Source organism: Oculina patagonica, chromosome 4 (assembly GCF_052425735.1).
Source record: "Oculina patagonica isolate OP01 chromosome 4, crgOcupat, whole genome shotgun sequence".
NCBI lineage: Eukaryota > Metazoa > Cnidaria > Anthozoa > Scleractinia > Oculinidae > Oculina > Oculina patagonica.
In genome coordinates this window covers 27,099,019-27,123,987 of record NC_135761.1, presented here as the reverse complement: position 1 = coordinate 27,123,987, position 24,969 = coordinate 27,099,019, and the positions used below count along the sequence as shown (strand labels likewise).

General features: G+C 38.9%; 2 protein-coding genes across 3 annotated transcripts; one reads left to right on the top strand and one right to left on the bottom strand.

The window, feature by feature from the left end:
• Positions 1 to 2,892: 2,892 nt before the first annotated feature.
• On the bottom strand, positions 2,893 to 12,002 carry LOC144650063 (chondroitin sulfate synthase 1-like). Its single transcript, XM_078509709.1, has 2 exons — positions 11,119 to 12,002; positions 2,893 to 5,254 (listed from the first exon to the last, which is right to left on the bottom strand). The coding sequence occupies exons 1-2, from the start codon at positions 11,842 to 11,844 to the stop codon at positions 3,806 to 3,808; spliced, it is 2,175 nt and encodes a 724-aa protein (XP_078365835.1). The 5' UTR covers positions 11,845 to 12,002; the 3' UTR covers positions 2,893 to 3,805.
• A 5,968-nt stretch (positions 12,003 to 17,970) lies between these two features.
• On the top strand, positions 17,971 to 24,462 carry LOC144650021 (uncharacterized). Of its 2 annotated transcripts, XM_078509652.1 has the most exons (8): positions 17,971 to 18,011; positions 18,629 to 18,717; positions 19,076 to 19,271; positions 19,606 to 19,747; positions 21,190 to 21,235; positions 22,177 to 22,263; positions 22,984 to 23,084; positions 23,562 to 24,462. In XM_078509652.1, the coding sequence occupies exons 3-7, from the start codon at positions 19,092 to 19,094 to the stop codon at positions 23,075 to 23,077; spliced, it is 549 nt and encodes a 182-aa protein (XP_078365778.1). In that variant the 5' UTR covers positions 17,971 to 18,011; positions 18,629 to 18,717; positions 19,076 to 19,091; the 3' UTR covers positions 23,078 to 23,084; positions 23,562 to 24,462. The 2 variants fall into 2 exon arrangements, 1 of the variants encoding a protein (XP_078365778.1); XR_013570002.1 differs by lacking the exon at positions 17,971 to 18,011 and having other exon boundaries at positions 18,526 to 19,271; positions 23,562 to 23,921; positions 23,963 to 24,462.
• Positions 24,463 to 24,969: the final 507 nt, after the last annotated feature.

The following is a 24,969-nucleotide window of genomic DNA, read 5'->3' as shown; positions in this document are numbered from 1 at the left end:
TCGGTAGTGTAGCGTTATCTAGCTTGTTTTCTGGTGTTCCTCCGCGTGCGTTGCTTTGTTTTTTGGCCGGGCTGTTCCTGTTGTTTGTTTGCGGCCGTCTGTGCCTTGCGTGCTGCTCTGAAGTCGATACTCAGTCGATACTGTCTCAGTCGACCCAGGGATATTTCGGGCGATATTTGAAGTGTTATGATGTCTTTGAAAGACAAATTGTCTTAACACTGTACGGGAAACAAACGCTGTGAAAATTAACAGAGGAGTCAAATGCAAACGACATCGAGTGTTTCAGACGATCATGGATACTGAATATTGGACCGGTGATATATTGCCCGCGGGTCTGATACAGGACTTACACAATACACGATTAGTCATGCCCTTTGGGAATAACACGTTCAAACATCTGTTTGAGCTTATATTATAAAATTGAGTAATTTTATTTTTATTTCATGATCACTTGTTTATAAATTTGTAGCTACCGTGCGAGTCTTGTGACACAAGGGTCCGACAGCTGTGAACAAACAGACCTCCACGTCATCAAGTTTGGGTTTGTCTACTGACCTTGGTTTGGACCTCCATGAAAGTTTTGTTTTCCATTTGTTTTAGTTCCACCGAATTTGCTCTTTTTGTTGGTCATTCATGTAGGCCTGTTTGTATTCGCTTTCTTTAGTAAGTATCAAAATTGTCTCAATTTTTCTATTTTTAACGTCACCGAGTCGGATTCGTGCCCAAACATTTCTTCAGTTTAGCTATAGAGTCGATGAACCTTCGAGGTTAGTTACAACTACAATAAATCAAGTTTTCAACAAATTAATTCTAATGTTAGATTATGATTTTTTTTAAGAAATCTATTAAAAATGGGGAAACAGTGGGTGTGAACCTCCCGTCACTCCTTTTACCCCCTGTTCTCGTACCTTTAATTTTACTCCCGCTTCCCGCCCCTTTCCGTAGTGGTGTCTTCCTCTTTGTCCCATATCTATTGCGATATATACCGAAATGTTGCGAAATTTCTTTTCTCTCGGTTCTCGCCACCTTAGGGCCAGTTTACATGGAAGGCGGGTGCCCCGGCTAACCGAGTTACCCGGCTAACCGAGCTACCCTGGGCGAGCCAACTTTTCAAACGTTTCTTTAGAGAAAGCATCGAAGCGTTTACATGCAAGACGGGAAACCCGCCTTGCCGGGGCACTCGGTCTGCTTGCCCGGGGCACCCTTCTAGGCGGGATAGCTTTTTGCCATGTAAACGGTTATGCCCGGGCTATCCCGTCTTGCCGGGATAAGTCTTCGCGCGTGTTTTTAAATTAAATTTGAAGTTAATGGCATAAAATGTATAAATTCTGACAAAATGCTATTTGACAAAATTAATCAAATAGTTTTATCTGTAGGCTGGAAATATTTCTTTGAGCAACAGCTAAAATCGAATTTCTAGTGTGATTATCAAATAAAAAAAAAATTTAATTTTAATTTGCGGCAAAGACTGTTGAATTTCGATTGAATTCCGCTATAAATGGACGTACTAAAGTTCTAAGAGCTCGCACATCAAAATAAAATAGGTTTGAAGACGGCTAGCCTTGATTATTTAGTAAAAAGTTATATTTTTCTTCAATCATTTGGAGCTACATGGTTTTCCCACGCTGTGACACAGTGTGACACGCTTCAATGACGCTGTCTCAACTCGGGTAGAAGGGCTGTAAATTCTGCATGCAAAGGCGGGCTATGTTTCATCCCTTTTAGCCGGGGCACCCTCCCTCCATGTAAACAGGCCCTTAGAAATCCCGCTGCCCGCCCTCCTTTCTTCCGCGGCCCCGCCCTCCTGTCCCCCTCCACATTGAAGTTCTCCTGTTCAAAAGCGCGTTTTAAAACGAAACCGGCCAACCAGACAAATGATACCGGCGGCCACTGTCTTTGATTATTGACATTTACGAGGGCATTTGTCAAAGAGTCGGTGTGAAATTCATGAGCCTTCGGTGTCAAGAGAGAACAGAATCTCATCTAGGAACACTGTGCAATAATGCGGCAACAGATCGAAGACACAACCAACACGCGACAATCGCTAGTTTTCTACTTACTCACAAATTACCACAGCCTTGCCTTGGAGCAGACGCTTTAGGGCCTGATTACATGGCGAATTTCAGCCTGGGCTGAAATTTCAACCCGGTTTTCCGGGCTGAGATTTCAGCTCGGCCTCCATAACAAATTTTCTTAAGAAGACGTTTCAGGGTCGTAACCAGACCTTTGGCACAGACGAGGCAAGATCTTGATAGCAGGTTCTAAGGGCATGCCCTACAGAAAATTTTAAAAACTAAAAGCTCGGAAACTCTTTCTTAAACATTTTTCATAAGGTATTTTTTGAAAAAAATCAATCTTGTTCAACTGGGGATTATTTTTCCAACTAAACATATTTTGTTTTTCAATTTTGGGTAAAAATAAAGACGAGGCAAGTGCCTCGTCTTGCCTCTTGCTAGTTACGGCCCTGCGTTTGCGACGAAGAATGTTTCATCCCGCGCCGAATTACAGATCGGGCTGAAATTTCCGGCCCGATTTTTGAATCCTCATGTAATCGCATTCAAATTTCAGCCCGGGCTGAAAGTGAGCTTAAAGATGCGCAATGATGGTTTTCAACGAAAAAAATGGCTGCCCCGCTGATTAGTTTTCAGTTTCAGCCCGCGCTGAAATTCGCCATGTACTCAGGCCCTTAGAAACATTCACTCGGCTGAAACATTCACACGGCTACATCATATAAGTCGATTGTTCAGTCGATGATGTGGTGATCACATCAATTGATCAGCTGCTGTAACAATGTACGTTAGTGTACAACACGTGCAATTTCAAAGGATCAACTTAGATCAAAGCAAACTTTATCAGAACCTAAACAGATATACTCTTTGTTACTATCATAAATATCGAGAATCAGCCAATCGGATGTTTTGTAGTCATCATGTGCCAGTGTTAAAGCCATATTGTATTTCTTTGTATAAGCAAACACCTGTGTTTTAATACTTTAGATGGTATACAGTCAACTCTCTCTAAGACGGACACCTTCGAGACCGGCTGCAGCTGTCCGTCTTAGAGAGATGTCCGTCTTATAGGGAGTTTGGTTACAGTAAAATGACTGAAAAACGGCAGGGACCGTCACCAGGTGTCCGTCTTATGGAGGTGTCCGTCTTACAGAGGTGTCCGGTAACAGAGAGTTGACTGTATAAGCAACGCGAAAACTGTTGTAAATCGATTACCTTGATTACCTTGATGATAACCTACGATTGTCTACAACGAGCTGTGCAATGTTAAGAAGTTTGCTCTGCAATAAAGAAGTTTGCTGTGTTTGAGAAGAGTTTCAGTGATTGCTGCCGCTTCCTCGCTTCTTGGGACGTAGAAACTAGACTCTGTACTTCTGGCATATTGTAATGAGTGCCGGCTGCAAAGTGGGTAGCTGTTTAGCAAAACCCTGGTTGCTGAACAGTTCCGTCTGCGCCCACGCGAAATGTTCAACCCGCCAGGTTCCATATTTGCCAAGCTCGCTAGTGTTGGCAAAAGCGCTCTACAGCCCTAAAACTTATCGTTACAGTGTCCTTTAAATGTAGTATTAAAAAAAAATGACCTTTGTGCTTGAAAATAAGACGGTTGCAAATAATAACACATCGAGTAAAAATTCAGAACTTTAAATTGACGGTCACTGAAACATTAATTTTCACCAAAATGTCTAGATTCAGATTTCCTCTTACACGTGGCTTTGCTGTTAAGTGCACCGGTGGCTGTGACGGAAGTTGCTGCGTAAGGCGAGGTACGGCGTGTTAAAGAGGCCTTAGTACCATGCTTAAATAGAAAGCATAGCTTTCACAAATGACTTTTGAGAGGCAAATCTAGAGGCTTTTGAACCTTGGCACAGAGACTGTTGTCGAGCAGGAAGGTTTGGGCTGCATTTTACGTGATGATAAACATGTATTAGACCAGGATCCGCTGCGCGAAACACTTCAATCTCCGTGTGCTTTACAAATTTCTCAAACAGATCCACATCTTCCAGCCCCCAGCCCTTAATGCTTGTGTCAAACCCGCCAACAGCGTCAAGATCTTGATGATAAATACACGCGGGCTCGTACGAGTATGGCCTCCAAATTCCTGCGTCCTTGTTAAGAGTAAAATACGAGTCAGGCTTGGTTTTGTTGTTGTATGTTAGTTCAGGATCAAACTGACTAAACATTATCGGAAAGTAAGCTCTTTTACCAGGCGCTGCGTTCGTTCGGCAGCGATCAATGAAGTCAGAGTTAAAAATAAAGTCAACATCACACAAGAACAACAGAGCTGCTTGATCAAACTTATCGGCTGCGAGAGAAAGGGCCATCCCGCGGGAAAAGTTACCCGCAATATCGAGCCAAATTAGATCCGCTCTGGGGTATTTATCTTGATATTCCCTCATTATAACTTTGTGTTCACGAGGAGAAGACACAGAGGAAAAACATGCGACTACCAGCCTAACTCTCTGATGTTGTTTGAGGCAAACCAATTCAAAGTTCTTCATAAAACGACGAAACGTTTCCAGATTCCCTGACAAGGGGACAAAAAAGTGCACATAAGGGGGCACGTCGTCAAGGGGCTCAGTGCTGTATATCAAGTTTCCAAATGGTTGTTGGGTATAGAGCCTTCTCTCGTGTGAAGTATAAATAGTTTTTGTTACACCACTTGTGTTATTGAGGTGCTTCTTTGCGCTTTTGACTGTTACTTGTACGATGTGTTGTGTCCCGTATAGAGGGTGAACACGCCTGTAGGCATAATTTACTTTCTGCACCTTGAGCTTTCCAAGATGTCGATTCTTCCTAATCTCTTCATTTATAGATTCCTTTGTTATCTTCAGTATATTATTTACTTCAATATTCAATGCACCATTGATCTCAGTCATGGGTGATTGTAAGCTTGTTTCAGGGTAAAACGCTTGTGGCGTAAACATGTCCCATATTTCAGTGTTATTTAATGCCATCTGATGATGAAAATCTCTTTCATCCTGAAGGTTAACTTTCTCTTGTAGAGAGAGCCTTTTTCCATCTGCTTGTAGCAGTCGATACATGGTCCGTAAAACCCGTTGGAGCTTTACTGCCTTATGTTGAAGATCTCGAATGCGTTCATTCATAAAGTGCGAGTGCAGGCGATACATGAAGGCTGGTTCTTTCAGAGGGTGAAGGGTAATGGCGTCAGAAATAGTTTTAGTGTTCAAGTCACCATAAAAAATTGTTCCGTTCACAGAGTAGCCGTGATAGAAAAGACTATGCATCTGAAAGTAAGATGAAATCAAAATCAATTTAATAGCAACATAATAGCAACTATAACTTTATAAACTAGATAAGCTGTCCGCTAAAAAAACCTTCATCACGTGCCACATCAACTGTGTATGTGGCGGGTGTGCCCTCAGGTACTTGTTTAAGTTTAACTTATCATAAAAATGTTTTAGATTTTATGTCTTCAAAATAGAACAGAGTGATCTTGTATTAAGGGATCATAGTAGTCTCTTACGCAAGGAGAAACTTATTAATCTCTAGTGAAAGTCGTGGTGGTCTAATTAATGGCTAATGGTACTTCCAGTTTTCCTAAGGAACAGATTCGAGAACAGATTTAACATGATGTAAAACCCGCGACTAAGAACCTAATTTTTAAATCTTACATGACCCTTGTCAGCCTCCGCCGTTTTCGATGCCATCGAAATTATGAAAACTGTATGGTGAAGCGAAATCTCATTTTATTGCTGTAAGTTGTATTACTGGAACTCTGTTTATTTACTTAGCAGTTTCACAGAGATCTCTTTCGTTTAGACACGCTCCACGTAAAATATAATACCGAAACTTTCGTATGTAAACAAAAACAAGGCGTGGCTGACTACTAAAATTACTAAAAAACACGTTTCTTAACCCTTAAGGCGGGGTATACCCGAATTTGAATAAAATTTTAGGAGGTTTAGAGAGAAGGGTGAAGAAAGAAATTTTTTTTTGAAACACCACCAGACAGTTGACCCCCACGCAAGAGCACTTCAGGTTGTCAGGGAGACTAACTGGTGTCCGTCTTCTAATTTTTAAGCAGAGACGGAGGAGCATTTTGCTCGGATTTTTTTTCGTTTTTTTTTTTATTTCATTGTAATATATAACATGTTAAAAAGCGTGTTTTAACTTGTAATGGTTTTATGTGGCGCTTAACATCGAGGTAAATGTCAAATGTCTTTTGATCCCCTTTAAGTAGGCTCAAATCAAATCAGTTTTCAGCACTTTAGCTCTTGTACTTTGATGAGTCACTGCTACAAACATTTACCAGTTACTGTAATTACAAAAATGGGATCAAACAAATACCCAATCTTTGATTAACTGGCAAATTGTTATTATATTCCTGAAGTCAGTGGTAACCATAGCAACGGTATAAAATGGTAAAACACCCTTAAATTAAGTTTTAATTAAGTGCTTATAACTCAAAAACGAGTACGGTGACCCCCATTTTTTATGTTAAGATACAACTTTTTGCAAAATAAAAAAGAAATCTGCGGAGCGGTTTCAGAGCCACGTTTAAGTTTCGAAAATTTAAGTTGGGGCTGAAGCTGCTCCGTAGAATTTTTTGAACTTTGCAAAAAGTTATATCTTAACATGCCAATCATTATTCAATAGTCACCGGACTTATTTTTGAGTTATAAGCACTTAAAGCTTTAATAAATTTTGTTGTGTTTTTTTACAGCTCATACAGTTGCTATGGTACCAGTGACGTCAGGAATATAATAACATTTTGTTACTCGAAGATTGAGCATTTGTTTGATCCCATTTTAGTAACATTAACTGATAAATGTTTGTAGCAATGTACAATATTTTACTTTGGCGTATGCGCATAAGCGAAAAAAGAATTAGGGTTGCGTTCTCCTAACATCGAACACAATAATAAGAATCTAATAACTTGGTTTCTCTCATTACTGTTGTTACAAGTATAACCAGAATTCAATAAAATAACTCATACAACTTGTAAGCCGCACATGTACGCATTGCGGCCTTTTTTTTTCCTTCAGTCAGCACAGAACAGGTGCAGCATGGACAGTGCAGCTTATTCAGAGAAGTCTTCAAATCAGCAGTACGTTTATTGAGACTGATTGTGATTAACGGTATGGAACAAGAAGAGAAGTTTTTCACTTCTTAATTACATTGAAATACGTTTTCAAGTTAATTCTTAGATATTTTCTGAACGACTGGTGATTTTTATTACCGAATGGTAATGAGGTTATGTTATGGGCCGCATTTTCTCACTCGAACACTCACTCACTCACTCACTGGATTCTGATATCAAACCGCAATTAATTCATCATTAAACGAGAAACGTGCTGACAGAAAGGTCCTTTAAACGCATTCAGAACATATCAATCAGAAACAAATTATTCTTCAACCTCGTTCCAGGGTCTCTCTCTTTCAGGGAACTAAATTGAATTTCACAAAACAAATCGAAAGAGGATCACTTACACTTATCCTCTGGTGATAAAAGAGAATAGAATTCGCTCAACGAAGCCTCAGAGCATAAGCTATCAATGACCCATTCACGTAAGAAAACATTCAAAGACGCGTTTTAGTGAACACAACATTCATGCACGTTTTTGTTTCGCGTCACATCATCTTCGTGTCACGTCATCCGTTCTTTATCTTTTTGAGTCGTGCAGAAACGCGCATCTTTCTCTCAAATTTTATTCGCTGCTAAAAATAACGCCATACGTGCTGGCAGAAAAGTAAACATATTCACAAAACAAATTTACTTAATGCTAAAAAGGATCAAAGGTTACACTTAAATATTTTTGTGACAAAATACGGAATTCGCGCTATGAACTACATATAGTTACGCTTAAACTGTTATAAAAAATTATTACGCTCGCCTTGTGACGTGTTTTAGTCAACACAACATCCACGGCACGTTTTTGTTTCGCGTCACGTCACCTCGTGTCACGTCATCCGTTTTTTCGACTTTTTTGCTTGTTTACAAGCGAAAGTAGGAGAATAACAGTTATGTTCACATTCTTGTAAACTCTCAAGGGATTTTTTAATTTCTCAAGGGACTGTTTTAATTTCTCAAGGGATTACTTTCAGCTGTGGGTGATCACTTGCAATCTCGTGGAAAAAACGTGACTTGTCACATTTACAAACGTTATATAACAATTTTAAAAGTGACATGTCAGCTTTCTTATCTCAACGCACGTGTGTCTGAAAGGCGATCTTTAAAAAGCGTCGCACAAACAATGGATTGCGTAACTAACGCTAAAACACGAATAAATAATCACTAGCACTTACATCGTTTCAAAAATTACAAACGTCAAAAATAAACCATACCAAAAAAACTCGCTCTTTTCAAAGATATTTTTGAAGTTAAAACAAATGCAAGAGATGGGGGCTTCTTTTATCTTAGGAGCGGTTAAAAATTAGGCCAAATTTGGTCGCTACAAGCGCCATTCTATTTCGTCATCAGCCTACAATCATTGACAAAAGTGTTGACCCATTGTTAATTTACGCCCTTATTTTTTGTTATATGGACCAATTCCATCCTTTTGCCCCACCTTTCCAGCCCCCCTCCCCCCAATCAATGTTGTAGTTTGTTTCTAGGAGTCCTTTGCTACCATTTTACAACATTGGATTGGATGGGGGGGGGGGAGGGGGGTATTTTAGCAGACAGTCATGAAATTTAAGAACTAGTGTTAAATTTGTCATAAAAACTGCAGAGCGAAGTCAATGTGTCAACTACCGTAAAAACCCGCAGATAAGCCGCACCTTTTTTCCAAAAATTTTCGCTCGAAAGCGGGGGGTGCAGCTTATCTGCGGGAACATTCGGAAAAGGTGCCGTAAATTTTCGTGAACTGATGGTAATTTATGGAAAATTATGTAAATTAATAAAACATAAAACTACAAGAGAGTATCGGTCATTGCTTTTGCAGGTTTGACAGCTCCTATACTGTTTGCAGTGTCGACAATGGCCTATAACTTTAACAGTAATATTGATACTTTATGCACCTATCAATGGTTTGCCCCAGGATGGGGGGGGGGGCGGGCAACCCACGGGAATTTGACATCGTGAAGCTCTCCCAGGGTAGGGATTTTGACATCTAAAATGGTCTGCTGGGTTAGAAATGTAAGAAGAGATATGGGAAATTTGACATTCACTAGGTACCCAGGGGTGGGGAATTCGACTCTGGATTTCAAAAAATTTCAAATTCCCCGGGGGTCGCCCGCCCCCCCATCCTGGGGCAAACCATTGATAGGTGCATTACGAGCGAGAAAATACCACGAGTATTCACGAGTAAGATGGCCAATTGTTTCTTTCTCATTTTGCACTTTGATGGAAAATTTGTCGAACTGATTACGAAACTGTCTTCATGCAACGAGTTTATCTCCAATAGATGGCTCCAAATCTCTTTAATTTGTCGATACGATAGCCACGAAACCCGAACGCCTCTATCGCCATCTTGTTTTGCTTTACGTTCTCGCCCTAGTCCCATATTTCGCGTCCGATCAAATGCCTGGTTACTAAGCTACGAATGTTCGGCAACGCAAGTTCTTGTTGTTGTGACACAAAAAAACTATGGAAAAACTGCGTTGAATGAAGAAATACCTGTCAACAAATATCAGAAAAGGATCAACCATATGTCAAAGTTGGTTTTCATTATATTAAAGAGCTCAAATTGTGGGTAAGACTGAAGTTTTTCTGTTTCAATGTTCATTGAGTTTACGTTTGATGAAGAAGACTTCCTAAAGACCGGCTCAACTTTGGACTTTTGACTCGACTTTGGATTTTCTTTGATTTACTTTCAAAAAACTTGTTTTTCCAACATTTGAGTTGTTAAACTCAGGGTGCGGCTTATCTGCGGGTGCGGCTTATCCGCGGGTGTTTACGGTACTTTTGTCAAAGATTGTAGGTCGTTAGGGGCGTGACCTCTCGTTGACAGCAATGTTGCATGAATCGGCTTTACAACATGCGATCGTATCGACGCAGTTCGAGTGGAATTTCAGTCAAAGACAGCAAAATTCTTTCGTATTTCATCTTCAAATATAATTCGAAAGCATTCACTGTATATATGGCTTTTGTTTAATCCTTCTTAAGCCCACGAAGAAGCTGTCTTGATATCCGACCCTCGCAGAGCCTAGACAAAACGCAGCTTGAGTGTATCGATTTGTTTACGCCGCAATTATATGCACAATGTTTTCTCCGACAGTAGTCGGAAATATCCTTATTTTTTTTCGTGCTTTTTCGTCGCAAAAACAAAGCGTCGAACGCATATTTTGTTGCTTCATTTGCTAATTTCGCTGCCGTAATCGACTGTCTCGAAAGGTCCTTGAAATTTTAAAGTAGAGAATTGTCAGATCTTTACTTTATTGGACACTTATTTAGAAAAAATGCGGAGGTCGGCACTTCATTCATCGAATTACCATGAGGTTGCTCGAAGAGCCTTTGATTTAAAAAAAAAATTCACATAAACTAGTGAAGCGTTTCGTGTGGATGCAGAGTAGCTTTACAGCCGCGGCAAAACGTTAAACCGGCAAAAAGTCGTATGAAACGCCCGTGCATTTTGTGATTTATGGTCACTCGTGATGTTTTGAAAGTTCTCAAAATTTTAAAGCCTGGTTCACTTCAAAAAGTTTTCTTGCGATCGGGGCGATTATACGAGAACATTACACAGGCGATCGCTAACGTCTGGGGCGATTGCTTGGATCGCCCGTGTTCTATCCTTATAGCTTCCCATTTCCTTCTTCGCCAAAAATTGCAATAACTGAAATAATAGGAAGCCACGAGTTTTGCTCTTTCGTTGAAGGCTGCCATTGTGTTGGATCGAAGGGCTTAAATGACTGTTTTTCGAAGGACTTCGCTCTTCTAAGCAAGCGGGACGAGCGTATGGTCATAAGAACCCCCGATCGCTTCCAATCGCTTCGATTGCCTACGATCGTCTCATTATTTGCAAACGATCAACATGATACTGAGAAACGTTCGGGGCAAACAACCAACCTTAAGAACTCCTAGAAGTGGTGGTTCTCTTCCTAAAAGAATTCTCAGATAAGAAATTAAATTAACTTTTTTCAGGCAAAAAATTGTAGCCGTAAGGCGAAGTTTCACTCTGCCTTCAACCTCTGACAACTAACACCTTACCTCGTAAGACCAAGTACAAGAAACTCCAACATAACGTCGTATACACCGACCAAGCTCAACATCTTCATGCATATGTGATTTTGGTGCTGTTTGAATACAATACTCAACATGTGGAGCAACCTTTCTCAAAACACTTCGGCTCAATACCATCCCCGGTCCCCCCATACAGAAGTTATCTCCGGGCGCTAGTTGAAGCTTTTCTTTCTTTGCACCTGTTCCCGCGTGTCCCAGGTAGATATCATCAGAGCTGTTTAAAGAACGTAGTAAGCCTACTAGTTTGTCATTTCGGACGTAAAGATCATCGTCTGCTCGCATGAACCATTCGTATTCGTCGATGTGATGGTCGTGCATGTATTTAATCATCATTAGCGACTTTTTCAGCGGTGGATATGAGTCATCTACGCCGGGTAAACTGACCACTGGCAGTTTTAACTTTTTATGAATCTCATGAGAGCTCGAAAAGAAAGTGAATTTTCCGGCAACGCGCCGGCCCCATGTATCAAACACTGCTTGAGCACGAGTCTCCAGAAACCGCTCGGCTGTCATCACACCAACAAAGATAAGCTGGCGGTTTTTTAACTGAAACTCGTTTTTCGTTGTCCTTGGTCGAAAATTCCTTTTATAAGTTAAATGACATTGATTCTGCCTCAGGAACAACACAGAAAAGAAACCAACAATCAGTCCAGCTAACAGCAATAGACATTCACGAAGCATTCGTCCCCCCATCTGAAGGACAGCCCGTCTTTATCGTATGAAGTCGATACTGTCTCAGTCGACCGAGGGATATTTCGGGCGATATTTGAAGTGTTATGATGTCTTTGAAAGACAAATTGTCTTTACACTGTACGGGAAACAAACGCTGTGAAAATTAACAGAGGAGTCAAATGACAAACGACATCGAGTGTTTCAGACGTTCATGGATACTGAATATTGGACCGGTGTTATTTTTTTTTTTTTTTTTTTTTTTTTTAATATTTTTAATTTCTTGCCATACAAACATACAGTACAAAATTACAAAGAAAAAAGAAACACTACTTACAATTTAAACATTACTTACAGTCCTAACGCTACTTACTTACACTAATACAATACTTACTTACACTACAACAATAAATTATTACAAGCTTAACATTACTTACTACAAACAAAGCACGTTAAAAAATAAACAAGGTATATTATGCTATGGAGAGCAGAAGAAAAAAGAGACATGCAAAGCAAACACCAGCTTTCTAAACAAAAGGTCAAAAAGCAGGTTTCGAAAAAATAGAGTGACCTAAAATATTTTCGGTGGAGTTTTTTTAAAAGGTAGAGTGGAAAAAGGAAATAGTCTAACTTAATACAGGAATAAAGATATTCCATTTTCTGTAATGTTGAGCAAGTGTACCTTTTTTCCTGGCAATGTAAAATTCTAATTTAAGAGTAGCTCTTAATTTAGCCTTAAAAACTGGTAAAGAGGGTTTAATCTTATCAAGCTTACACCTATAAATAAAATATTTTCCAAGAAGAAGAATATGGTTAACTACCATAGAGTCTGTATCGATATCAAACTTACCAAACAAAACATCGGTGAGAGAAAAATTTAAAACTTCATTCTTATGGATGGCCAACCACGACAATACCTCTTTCCAGAATACCTCGCTTGCTTTACAAAGAAACAATAAATGCTCGAGGGATTCATCTTCAGAGTAACAGAAAGCACATAATGGCGAGTCTACAATCTTAAATTTATAAAGTCTGTCATTTGTATACACAATATGGTTTAGTAATTTGTACTGAAAAGCTCTTAACTTTGTATCCAAAGTAACACTAAACGCTAGAGAATAGATTTTCTTCCAATCGACGGAGAGATTTGGATAGTCATTTTTAAATTTCTTTTGGGCAGTAGGAGGAATTACTTTACGAGAAAGAAACTCTTCATAAACTATTTTGGAGGGAATGTTAGAAATATCCAACATTTCCCCCTTTATTGGCACTTCAAAAGAATTTGCAGGGCAGGAGTATGGTTCACGGTATATACTCTCACCCTTGATAATGGAGCGCCATTCCTTTGGAATGGCACTGACTACTCCCATTAAAAGGAAAAATTGACTAGGTGATAGTTTTGACCTGAGAACTTTATCACTTTCCAGAAACGTATTGTCTTTAGAGACTAAATCTCCGATTTTGCTTATCCCACAGTTTATGCGGAAAAAGGCATGATATAAAGATTTACCTTCACATAGAATGTTTTTATTATTCCACAAGTATTGGTTCATAACATCCCCGTACGAAACCACTTCTTTACTTGAAAGAGTTGACCACGCAGCAAGACAATCTTTGTAAAACTCGGGTAAAAATATGGGCAATTTTGGGCAATCAAAATGACACTGCAAAATGAACTTTCCGCCTAGTTTTTTCAAATAGTGGTTTAAGAAGATCTTCCAGGGACTAACATAGTCCTCAATATACTTCTTCACGCACATTATTCTTTGCGCTAGAACCATAGATTCTATATCCAGCATCTTAAGCCCTCCATTTTCAATGCAATTAATCAAAGCTAACCGTTTAACCTTATCCTTTCCTTTCCAAATAAAGCTGTAAAGTTCTTTATTGACTGCCTGTATGAGATCTTTAGACACATGAATAAGCGACGCTTTCGACATAAATTTCGGAATAGCAAAAGATTTAACGATTTGTATCTTTCCTATAAGTGTGAGTCCCCTCCATTTCCACATGCCTAATGTTTTTTTAATAGACTTTATAATTGCCTCGAAATTATCCTTTTTCCTAGAAAGTTGATCATAATCAAAGTGTACGCCTAAAATCTTAATTGAGCGTTTAAATTCATAGGAAGGTGATTTAGACAAATTTTGGACCCCTAAGCAAAAAAATTCTGTTTTTTCCTCATTTAATTTTAAACCTGAGAATCTCGAAAACAGATCTAAATTAACAATCAGGTTCTCATACGAAGACTTATTCCTCAAAAAACATGTCATGTCATCCGCGAAAAGAGAGATTTTCACAACTTCATCCTCAATTTTGATCCCTTGAATCTTGTCATTTTGTCGAATACTGCAAGCTAGAACTTCTAAACTAAGAATGAACAAGAGAGGGGATAACGGATCCCCTTGTCTCACACCACGGTCAACATTAAAGTAACTTGTCGCAAATCCATTATTTATTACGCAACTAGACACGTTTGAGTAAAAGGTGCGAATCCACTGAATAAAAGATGGTCCGAAATTGAATGTGCGAAGGACCTTCAATAAGAATCTATGGTCCAAAGAATCGAACGCTTTCTCAAAATCAATTGTTACAAGGATACCCGACTGATCACTACATTTTGTATATTCTAATACATCATCAATGGTCCTGACGGCGTCAAATATTGATCTTCCTTTCACATAAGCGTTTTGGTTGTAATGAATCAAGTCAGGAAGTATATTCTCTAATCGTTTAGCTAGCGCTTTGGAGGCTATTTTGGTGTCCACATTAATTAAGGAAATCGGTCTCCAATTTTTGATCAGCCTTTTATCTTTTCCTTTCTTTTCTAATAAAGTGATCACCGCTTGTTTCTGAGAGTTAGATAACTCTCCGTGATTATGTGCATAATTGAGACAAGCTACCAAATGTTTTCCAAGAATAGGCCAAAAGGCTAAGTAAAATTCCGTTGTAAGGCCGTCGTTACCAGGTGTTTTGTTCTTTTGAAAACCATTCAAGATGTTGAAACATTCACCGATAGTCAATTCTACCTCACACTTCTCTTTCTGTATTTCAGACAGTGTGGGTAAGGATACGCTGTTAAGAAATGCGTCTAATGAGGCTTCACTTTCTCCAGTAGAGTTCACTTGGTAAAGATTTGAGTAGAAACTTCTAAGTTCGGCCATTTTTTCTTTGGGATTCGTTGTCAGAGATTGATCCTCCTTAAGAATCTTTCGGATTGTGCTCTTTTTACCCCTAGAGCTCTCCAAGTTCAAAAAATACTTGTTGCTTTTCTCTCCTTGCTCGTACCATCTTGCCCTTGAACGGATTATAGCGCCTTGTGCAATGTATTCATATTGAAGGTCATACTCGGTTTTCAAAATCTCTAGCCTATTCAGATTATCCGTAGATGGATCCTGGTCACAAAGCTCTTGAAGGATTGTCAATTTTTCCTCTAGAGATGTCAATTTCGCCTTCCTTTCCCTCGCTTTGCGTTTACTGTATGAAATTGTCTCCTGTCTAATTTTGAATTTAATGAGATCCCAAAGCAATCTGGGATCTTGTATATCCCTAAATTCGTCAACCCAAACCTGGTATCTATCGTTTATTAGAGCTACATAGTCATTGTCATCTAATAAACTTGCATTGAACTTCCAGAAGGAAGGACCGTGTGATTTTTCTTCTATTCCATTAACTGACAACAGAATGGCTGAGTGATCAGACTTTATGGAAGGAATAATGCTCACCTGATCGATCTCCTCCTGCAAGGCATTATCGGTTAACCAAAAATCAAGCCTCCTTTGGATCACAGGAGTTTTCTGTGTCCAAGTAAAACGTCTTATTCCTGGGTTCCTAAGTCGCCAAATGTCTACTAGATCGTACAGTAAGCAAATATTCTCAATCTGCTTAGCTGATTCCTTTAATTTTGGTTTGCCCCCACAACCATCAAGGTTGGGGTCTAAAATAACATTAAAATCTCCCCCAATGATTATTCTACAGTCGTCATCTATATCAATGTTATCCAATTCCTCCTTGATTTTGTCGAAAAAGTGAGTTTGCTCACTCGTTTTGTTTGGAGCATAGATGTTTACTAATAAAAACTTTTGATCTTGCACCAGCGCCTCGAGAAAAATAAAACGACCCTCTTTGTCCTGCCGCATGGACTTGATTTGGAATTCCAAATTATTTTTAATTAAAACAAGCACGCCTCTGCTATGTACAGAACCATGCGAGAAATACATCTCACCCTTCCACTGCTTTTTCCAAACATTTTCAACTTCCTTAGTACTATAGGTTTCCTGAATAAAGCAAATGTCGACTTGTTGTCTCATTACCCATCCAAATACTGCTTTCCGTTTTTCAAAAGAACGAATCCCACGAGCATTTAAGGATAATAGTTTAAATGCAAAGTTGCTTGCTGTCATGATTTTACCACAACTTTTAGAATTTGTAAAAGGCCACCAATGCAGCTGTCAATGGAATAACAAAAAGCGTTACCTGAATTCATTTCCATACAAAAGTTGTGAAGAAAAATATTGCGTAAAGCAGGCGTTTGTTTGCGGAAAAAAAAAATTAACACTCTCCCTTATTGCATTTGCAATTAACACCCTACAAGACACTAACGAATAACGAAAACGACAGAACATAAAAGGTGACCAGAAACACTGTTGTGCCACCGTAGAACGACTCGAGGAAATTGATTGAAACAAAAAACAACATAAAAATAAACACAAACTAAATACGAAAACTAAGCGGAGAGGGGAAATGATGATTACAACGGTTATTTGTTCCCCATAACTTCGTCTATTAAATCATAATAAGGAGAAAGCAAGGCCATTTACGACTGAGGCAAGCTTATCTAGTTACAAATTCGCGTTCAATATAAGTTCAAGCTGTGCCTAAATATAGGCATCAAACAATCCAAACAAAAAAGTAAACGTCAATAATTAAAGTGGGTTTAAGTGTCCATCGATATACAATTTATCAGGTTCAGCGCGGCTGAAATACGCGATCTTACCCGCTTTTCTTGCATCGACCAGCTTCTTCGACTGGAGCTTCCTTCGGTTAACTATTTCTTTTGGCAGGTCTGCAGCGATCCTATACCCGGAATCTTTCAACGACTTTCCTTTTGAGAAAACTGCTTCTCTGTCGCTATATCTAAGAAACCGAGCGATTATTGGACCGGTGTTATTGCCCGCGGGTCTGATCTACAGGACTTACACAAAACATGTTTAGTCATGCCGTTAGGAAATAACATGCTCAGCTCTGAGCAATGACTTCCATTGGTTATATAGTCTAATAGTATTGTGTTCATTTGTTTTAGTTCTCCCGAATTTGTTATTGGTCATTTGCTCTTTGAATTGGATATTCACTGTAGCAGGGTGGTATCCAGGGTGATTGACTACATCACGAATCACGTAGTACTTGGTTATTCCTTTTTAATGCAATGAGCTTTAAATGATTCGTTCATTCGTGTCGCATTTACCTTTCAAAAGCGACAATAGCCAAATAGCAAAACTTATTCTCTCAGGCGAGTTCACAGAATAACAGAAGACCTAAAATGCATAAATTGAGCCAAAAGAACGCGAGGACTTAGAACTTTCCTTTGTCCCATGCTCGTGTCACTGTTGAATAATTCATCTTTCACGGACGGCGGAACCGGGGGGGGGGGGCTGGGGGGCTTTAGCCCCCCAGAATTTCCGAAAAAATAAAGACTTACTAAGAGAAGGGTCTTTTTAGCTCCCCCCCCCACTTCAAGTCACTAGTCAGCCCCCCCCCCCCCACTTGGAAAAATGCTCCGCCGTCCCTGTCTTTATTAATTACATATCGAGTAAAAAATAAGAACTTAAAATTGACGGTCACGGACTGACAAAACAAACACTATCTGGTCAAATTGAGAGTTGTAATACAAATGAAAAAAAATGTAAATACTACGCTGTAGTCAAAAAAAAAAAACAAAAAAAGAAAAAAAAGGAAATAGTTTTTTGACTACAGCGTAGTATTTACATTTTTTTTCATTTATACATTCAGCACCTACGCTGCGCAGGGTTTCAAATTTTTATCACTGAGAGTTGTAATATGCGGGCCATTTTCAGCAGTCGAGTCTATCGTAGAGAGCAAGGAAAGCAATCTATGACTTGCAGGTGACTCACATGTAAAGTAGTAGTGGCAGGAGGGAGACGTCACACTGGCAGTGGTCAAGAACAAATAAGGTAAACTATAACGGCAAGGGTTACGCCAAGCTAAAGAGCTAAATCTCGTGGAACGAGGTTCCAGAATCTAAATCTGGAACGAGGTTGCTCGTTCTCTGGGAACGAAGTTGAAAAACAACTGACCACATTGTTTGAACTTAACGATGGAATTTAGCCCAGGCTGTTTTATATTTGACCAGGAGCCCAGCTCCTGTTTGACGAACACGGTGGATGAGAAGAACTGACCAAGAGCTAAATAGCTAAATATCAAAGATTCATATTTAGTTAAAGAGCTAAATCTTTCATATTTTTGCTCCAAACCAACATACCTTTCAAGGATTTACTCTTTTAAAAGAATATAGTTTGTGATTCTTGGAAAAAAATGCCGTTCTAATCAGTAATGGTTCGTTATGTAAAGAACTGTAAACAAAACATATCATTGGTAGGCCTACAGAGGTTTCTATCCTACTGAACTGTGTCAGCTTGTAAATAAATTTATTGTCACATTACTCAAGACCGACAGCTGCTTCCTTTTCTTATTAAGATATCAGCTATAATTAACGCCTTCCTTCCATTCCTTGACTCACTCATTCTAGACTCTGAAAAAAAAACAACACATTGTTTGAACTTTCCGACAGATTTTATCCCAGGCTGTTTTATATTCGAAGAACAGTGGATGAGAAGAACTGACCAAGAGGTAAATGTTCTCAAGATAACTGTAGCTAGGGTAAGAAATCTCATTTATTATTAACAATGCCATTTTCCAACTGGATCCTATTAGCGTCCCTAGAAATGCAGAAACAAGAACAAACTGCTGTGGAGAACAATTTTAAGATCCTAACGCAGTTACTTTTCGATTGAGATCTACTTAATTTTGTAGTAGGTAATGAATTAAATGTGAATCGCAGCAGAGTTTTTAATAGCTTTTCCGTACATAAAAAATCCTCATCAGTTTGCGTATGTTTATTACACCTGCCAGAGCCAGCTTGTTTTGTTACTAAATATAAGCTTCATTGCTATTGGTTAATTGTCCCTGTAAGCCAATCAGGAAGGTCCATATATTGCGGATAACAATTTCTCGATAGTTCTTCCGAACGAAAGATGCATACAGTGATTGACCTAATGGCAGAGAAAAAAGGCGACGAAGTTCGAAAAAGAAACAAGGAAACTCCTTCATGGGCGCCAGGAGGAGCAGATTACGATCCAAACCTTCCTTATGGACCTAAAGTTTATGTCGCAAGACGAAAGAAACCCGATCCGTGGTGGGTGACAGCTATAGAGGTATGATGCTCGACCTTCTGTAGTTTGTAAAAGAAAAGCTATGGTTAATTAACAACGAGAACACGTCGTTATTTCACCCTAAGAACATAAAGTACGTGGCGTTTTTCCTTTTCCTCCGGATCTACTTCCTTTCTTATTGTTGAAGTGAGCTTTTTTGCAAGACAAGTAATGCGCACAACACTAAGTTGATTTGGCGGCCATTGTTGATATGTAAGCTCAATTAGTCTAATTTTCCATCGCCGTGGTGGATCTGTTTCTTCTTTATTGAAGTGGACTAGTGAGTTAGGAGACTTAGCAGACAAACAAAATATTAATGAAGTGTTTTGTTCTGTAGGTTTCGGTGGTTGTCGGCGTGTTGCTGTTCTTTGTTTACATGTACTATTACATGGATCATCTTCATTTTCATGTCCTAAATGCCTACGCCAATGTCGGAGTATCGCATGCGCAGCATCATGTTGCGCACAAATACCTTAACGGTAAGAAAGTTTTCAGTCTTTGTTTACAGCTGGCCCCGGCCAGTTGTCCAAAGGGTGGATATATTGTGGTATAATTTAACCCTTGGTACAATTTGGTATTTTCCTTTGTTATGGTGTGTATAACGTCTTGAGTACGTAAATAAACGAAGGACAACACTTTAGATCCGTTAAGCCAGCTTTAATGGCGTCTTCAACAACTGAAAAGCGGAAAGCATGGTTGGTGCACTCATGCATGACACCACATGACTATGACATACAATAGTAAACAAGATACGCGACATGGTGTATGGTGATATATGTTAATGAGAGTGAAGACAGTGAAGACCAATAAAATGAGGTCACACACCACCCTGCGAGCAGAGCCCTTTCTTTGCCACTGATATACTTGAAAGGAAAGGACTCTTTAAGAATTGTGTCAAAACATTTTCTGACGTCATTTCTATGGTCTATAAGAGAGTAGACCATGGAAAAATGTGGTTGATTTGTTAAATTGAAAATACCAAATTGTACCAAGGGGAAAATTGAACCAATCACTATCCAAAGAATAGCCTAGCTTGCTGTCAACCCTGTCAACCCGGGTAGCCAATTTTCCATTGCTAAGCATTATCCATCCAGGCGATTTTTGTTGTGCCAAAGTCGCATTAAGTCACTGCAATATTGCGGCAATAATATTGCCATGAAATCACGGCGGGTTTGCACAGGTGAAAACTAGCGGCAATAAAATCGCCATGATATTGCAGAAGTTTCAAACATGTTCGAAACTTGATGCAACTTGGGTGCGACAAAGAGTTGCTCAACAAAAATCGCTGTGCAAACGGGGCCTTAAATTAAGCCCCTGAAAATGCTTTCATGTGTTTTTCAAAATGGTCACTAGAATTTTGGGCCTGAAAAATCACAGCATTTTTGCCTGGTTATTTACTGGAGCTTGTAAGCTCCCGGAAAACTTTCTAGGGACTTAGTTTTTCCCTATCAAATGGCCTTGCAGGAAAAGAAGAACAGTAGATGATATGAGAGAGAAAGACATCTGACAGAATTCAGTGGTTTATTTGACAAATTTCAAAAGAAACTTGGGTGTGTCAAGTTCTCTCAATTCACAAAGAGATTACAGCACAGTTTAGAAAGGTACTTGATGGCGGCTTTTTGCCAAAAGAAAGTCAACTTTCTTTTCTGATACTTGAACCCTCATTCCTATTGCTCCCTCCCCAGCCCTTAACTGAATGTTTTTAAGTCAAAGGTATTTTTTTGTATCAAGCAAAGTTTGTCTCCAGCTGCTGATGAGTGTTGCTAATGAGCCCACTCCCTTTAGCTGCCAAATAAGCACCTGGGTGCTGAATTACAGTAAATGCTGTCTAATTCTTGTCGATATTTTGACAAATTTTATACATTTGCCCTTTTTTTATATTCAGTCATTATTTTATGTGATATTTACTAATATGTTTCAGGACATGGAGTAAACAAGGATGAAAAAATGGCTTTTTACTGGTTTAGGTTAGTATAAGACATCTTGGTGTTAAAAGCATTGTGTGGTATAACAGGCTAATGCCTAACTTGTCGTTGTTCGCAGGGATGTAGCTAAGATTTGAAAATGATGGAAATTTCTTTGCTTTATGTGGGTTTTAGCATAGTTCTCCAGAAAATGTGAAGTGGAAGGAGAAAAATTGAGTAGCTGGCACACCCCCCAAAATAAAGACACAACTTGCATCTTTTCATATGGGGAACTGCATTGGGCAATTATAAAAGGGTGGTTGGCCCTGTTCCCATTGAGAAGGGAATTTTTTATTTTCCTGTCCAGTTTCGCCAGTTTCCGGCCTTCATAAGTGGTATAATTCATGGTTGTGGACCTAGCCACATTCGTGCCAAGTGGTCTGTGCATTGATGTAATTACAAATTATTATTGTGCAGTTAAAAAAAATATAAAAAAAATATAAATTTTATATAGAACATATTCCTTACACAACTCTTTAAGGTTAATAGAAATTCAATGTTAAAGTATGAAACTTTACTGGAATTTCTGGAGGAGAGGTTCAAACCAAGAAACCTGGATATGGTTTGGATATTGCTAGCTGGAACAACAAATCTGAGGATAAAAAAACCTACGTTACTTTTTTGCCTGAAACCAGTTGATTCTCTACTCTTCAAGGTGTTTCTTTGTTTTTTTTGCTTGTTTTTTTTTTTTTGCCGAAATGCTTGCATAGACAATAACTTTCAATTAACTAGAAATTCCAATACCGGTATCTAGCTTCATTCTTTCCTTAAACAATTTTGGATATTGAGCCCCCAACCCCTTGGAATTAATGGTCTTCCCTGGAGTGGAAATGACAAGTTTGTGCCTAACTCCTGGAATTCCAAGCAAATTAAACTTTGGACCTGCAAGGTCAGAGTTCAATTTCTTCATCTGTCTTTCTGTCCTTTATAATGTTTGTCTTCAGAGAAGCTACAAAGAATGGACATGGACATGGAGCTTACAATCTGGTTGCTGGACATTTACAGGGTTATGAAACAGATGTTGAGGAACAGTAAGATAATCATTTCATATTTAGTATAATAGCCTGCAAAACACAATTTATAATGAATAAAAATTTCTGGAAATATTATGACTAGGAGAAGTCACAGTTTAGTATTAACCCATTGGCGCCTGTGCCAGCCAAAACCGACCATGAGACAAACGTTGCCCTTCATTCCACTTCTGACGTCTACATCTTTGACCAAAAAAGGCATCACTTATACTCAATCAATAATACCCAGATCACAGTGATTGGGTTAATTAAGCTCGAAAAACATGTGAAAAGTGCTCAGAAGTTTGAGCAAAATCTTGGAGGAAAAATTTGCCTTTACCACCCTTGGCTACTCTACTCTACCCTACTAATTCTTGAATTGAAAGCAAGCCCAGTGGAGGACACAACTTCAGCAAAAAGATAAGAAAATTTGAAGAGGGAATAGCGAAAAAAAAATTGAAAAAATTCTTAAGTTTTGATTTCTTCCCATGCCTAAAACAAAAATGCCGTAAAAAGTGATGCTAGTGGAAAGACTGAAGGCGTAATTTCACGCTGTAAATGCTGGATCCAGGAATAGATCAGCCCCGTGGATAGACAATACTGAAGTGTTTTGTTACTTGTTATCATTGCTTTTTTATCATTCTTGATGACATGTCCAAACTTTTAAAGTGCGATTATTAGGATTTGTTGGTGCAAACATCTCAGTATTAATTTGAAGTATTCATTTCTTGTGATTTTCAGTGAAGTGGAACCGCTTCTTAAAATGGCAGCAGATAAAGGTGTAGAGGAGGCAAAAAAAGCCCTCAAGGACCTATATCCACATAGATACACATGACCTGGAGGTTAGTCATTAAGGTTTGAAAGAGTGAAGACACTGGTCTTATGGCTAACAGTTGAACAACTGACACTTGTTCTTGTTTACATAGACATTACACTTTGTTCTTACAGTAATAATAACAAAGCCTAAGAATGACTGTTAACAAATATCTTGAATTTAAAGTTCAAGATGATTTCAGCTGGAGAAAAGGTGTTCAGACTCTGAGACAGAGGTGGAAATGTTGATGCTTAGAGCTCTGGAAAGTGACCAGCCCTTATTGTTATGCCTGTGCTCGCGTATGAGAGCTCAATGTTTAGATAAACAGCTAAAACTCCTGAGATGATCGTTTGTACAAGATCAGCTTTGACTGTAGTTGTTTTTCACTCCTCTGTTGAAACTTGTACAGACATCAGTTATTCCTGTAGATTAAATACTTTATTTTTTGCTGATGATGTCAGTAGATATATTTGGCTTGTATAACTTTCTCATATTTCTTTTTCAGGATAGCTGTTTAGCCAAGATCTGCAATATCTTCCGAACATAATAACCAGAACAACAGCAACATATTTATTTAATAGTTCATATTATTTTAGTCTTTTGGGAATTAGTCTAATATTTATTGTACCGGTAAATACCGGTAGTTGCAGTTTAACTGCACAGTATTAACTTATTTAGGGGTTATGTCTTGCCATAGACTAAAGCAGTAGAAAAGTGGTTCTAGCACTGGGTGCTGATTTTTAAGAATCATACAATGTAACATTGTCACATGCCATTACCTTTCCATAGTTATAACATAATTTTTGACTGGAAATTTCCAGCCAACAGGTTGGACAAAGCAGACATCTTTTATGCCAAAAATAAGGCACATTATCAGGGCTAGTCTGTCAGCCTTGTGACCATAAGGCACATTATCAGGGCTAGCCTGTCAGCCTTGTGACCATTTAGGGGGTTGGGGTGTTGTTGTTATTCTTTGGAGGATTTTATTGCATCTTCAACAAGATGCAGAGGGATTATATTTGAATATTTTAGGTGACCTTCTGTACAAAATGCATAATTTACACATAACGTACAGACACCCTGCAGGCAGGATACCTGGCAGAAGGATACTACTCAGTAGGCAGATTAAAGCTGTGGCTTTGTTTAACAATGTTATTTAGTTTGCTTTCCTGTTATTAGGAATATATTAGCATGTTCTCCAATTAATTTATTCCTCTATATTACTTAAGTTATTTCATATTATACACCAAGTGTTAAGGTATTTAAAAAAAATATAGTTGTTGTTGTTTTATCATCAGCACAGGGAAATAAAAAAATACAATAATATATAAAAACTAAGAAATAATATAAAGAAAAACAATTTAGCTGCATGACCAGGCTAATATACCTGCACCGCCACTAATTTACCATACACAGACAAGGGAACATTATTTCATGTCGAGGCTAAATCCTACAAGTCTTGGAGAATTGATGGCGTTTTAGCGGAGCTCCACAGCGGCCCGAAGGGCCACAGAGCGGAGCCCCATACCCATAGAAAATCGACAGAAATAGGAAAACCATGAACTTGAGTTTACATGGTCATCATGGCTAGCGGCATAGCTCTCGGGCGCGTCCGTACGTACGTCCCCCACTTCAGAAATAGAATAGCGCTAACATCTTTGATACTGGGCATCCACGTTATGGTCAATTGACAGCAGTGAACATAAGGTGTCCGCTGACCAGTATCGTGGGCTCAGGTGTAACTAATCGAGGAGACGAGGTTTTGTTAAGTTGATCACTGACCGGAAAATGGTTTTTCTATTGGATCACGGGCTCAAGACCATTTTTTAATGTCCGTGGTCAGTAAATTCAGATATTTAAATAAAGGGCAAAGTAAATTATCGGGGAGCTCCGCTTTTAGGCTTGGCTAAATC

Excerpts from the sequence above, each read along its gene's own strand:
- LOC144650021 (XM_078509652.1), top strand. The coding sequence starts at position 19,092 with ATGCATACAGTGATTGACCTAATGGCAGAGAAAAAAGGCGACGAAGTT. Across the intron at positions 21,236-22,176 it reads ATGGCTTTTTACTGGTTTAG|AGAAGCTACAAAGAATGGAC; the intron begins GTTAGTATAAGA and ends GTTTGTCTTCAG. Across the intron at positions 22,264-22,983 it reads GAAACAGATGTTGAGGAACA|TGAAGTGGAACCGCTTCTTA; the intron begins GTAAGATAATCA and ends TGTGATTTTCAG.
- LOC144650063 (XM_078509709.1), bottom strand. The coding sequence starts at position 11,844 with ATGGGGGGACGAATGCTTCGTGAATGTCTATTGCTGTTAGCTGGACTG. Across the intron at positions 5,255-11,118 it reads CTTGTACTTGGTCTTACGAG|ATGCATAGTCTTTTCTATCA; the intron begins GTAAGGTGTTAG and ends TCTTACTTTCAG.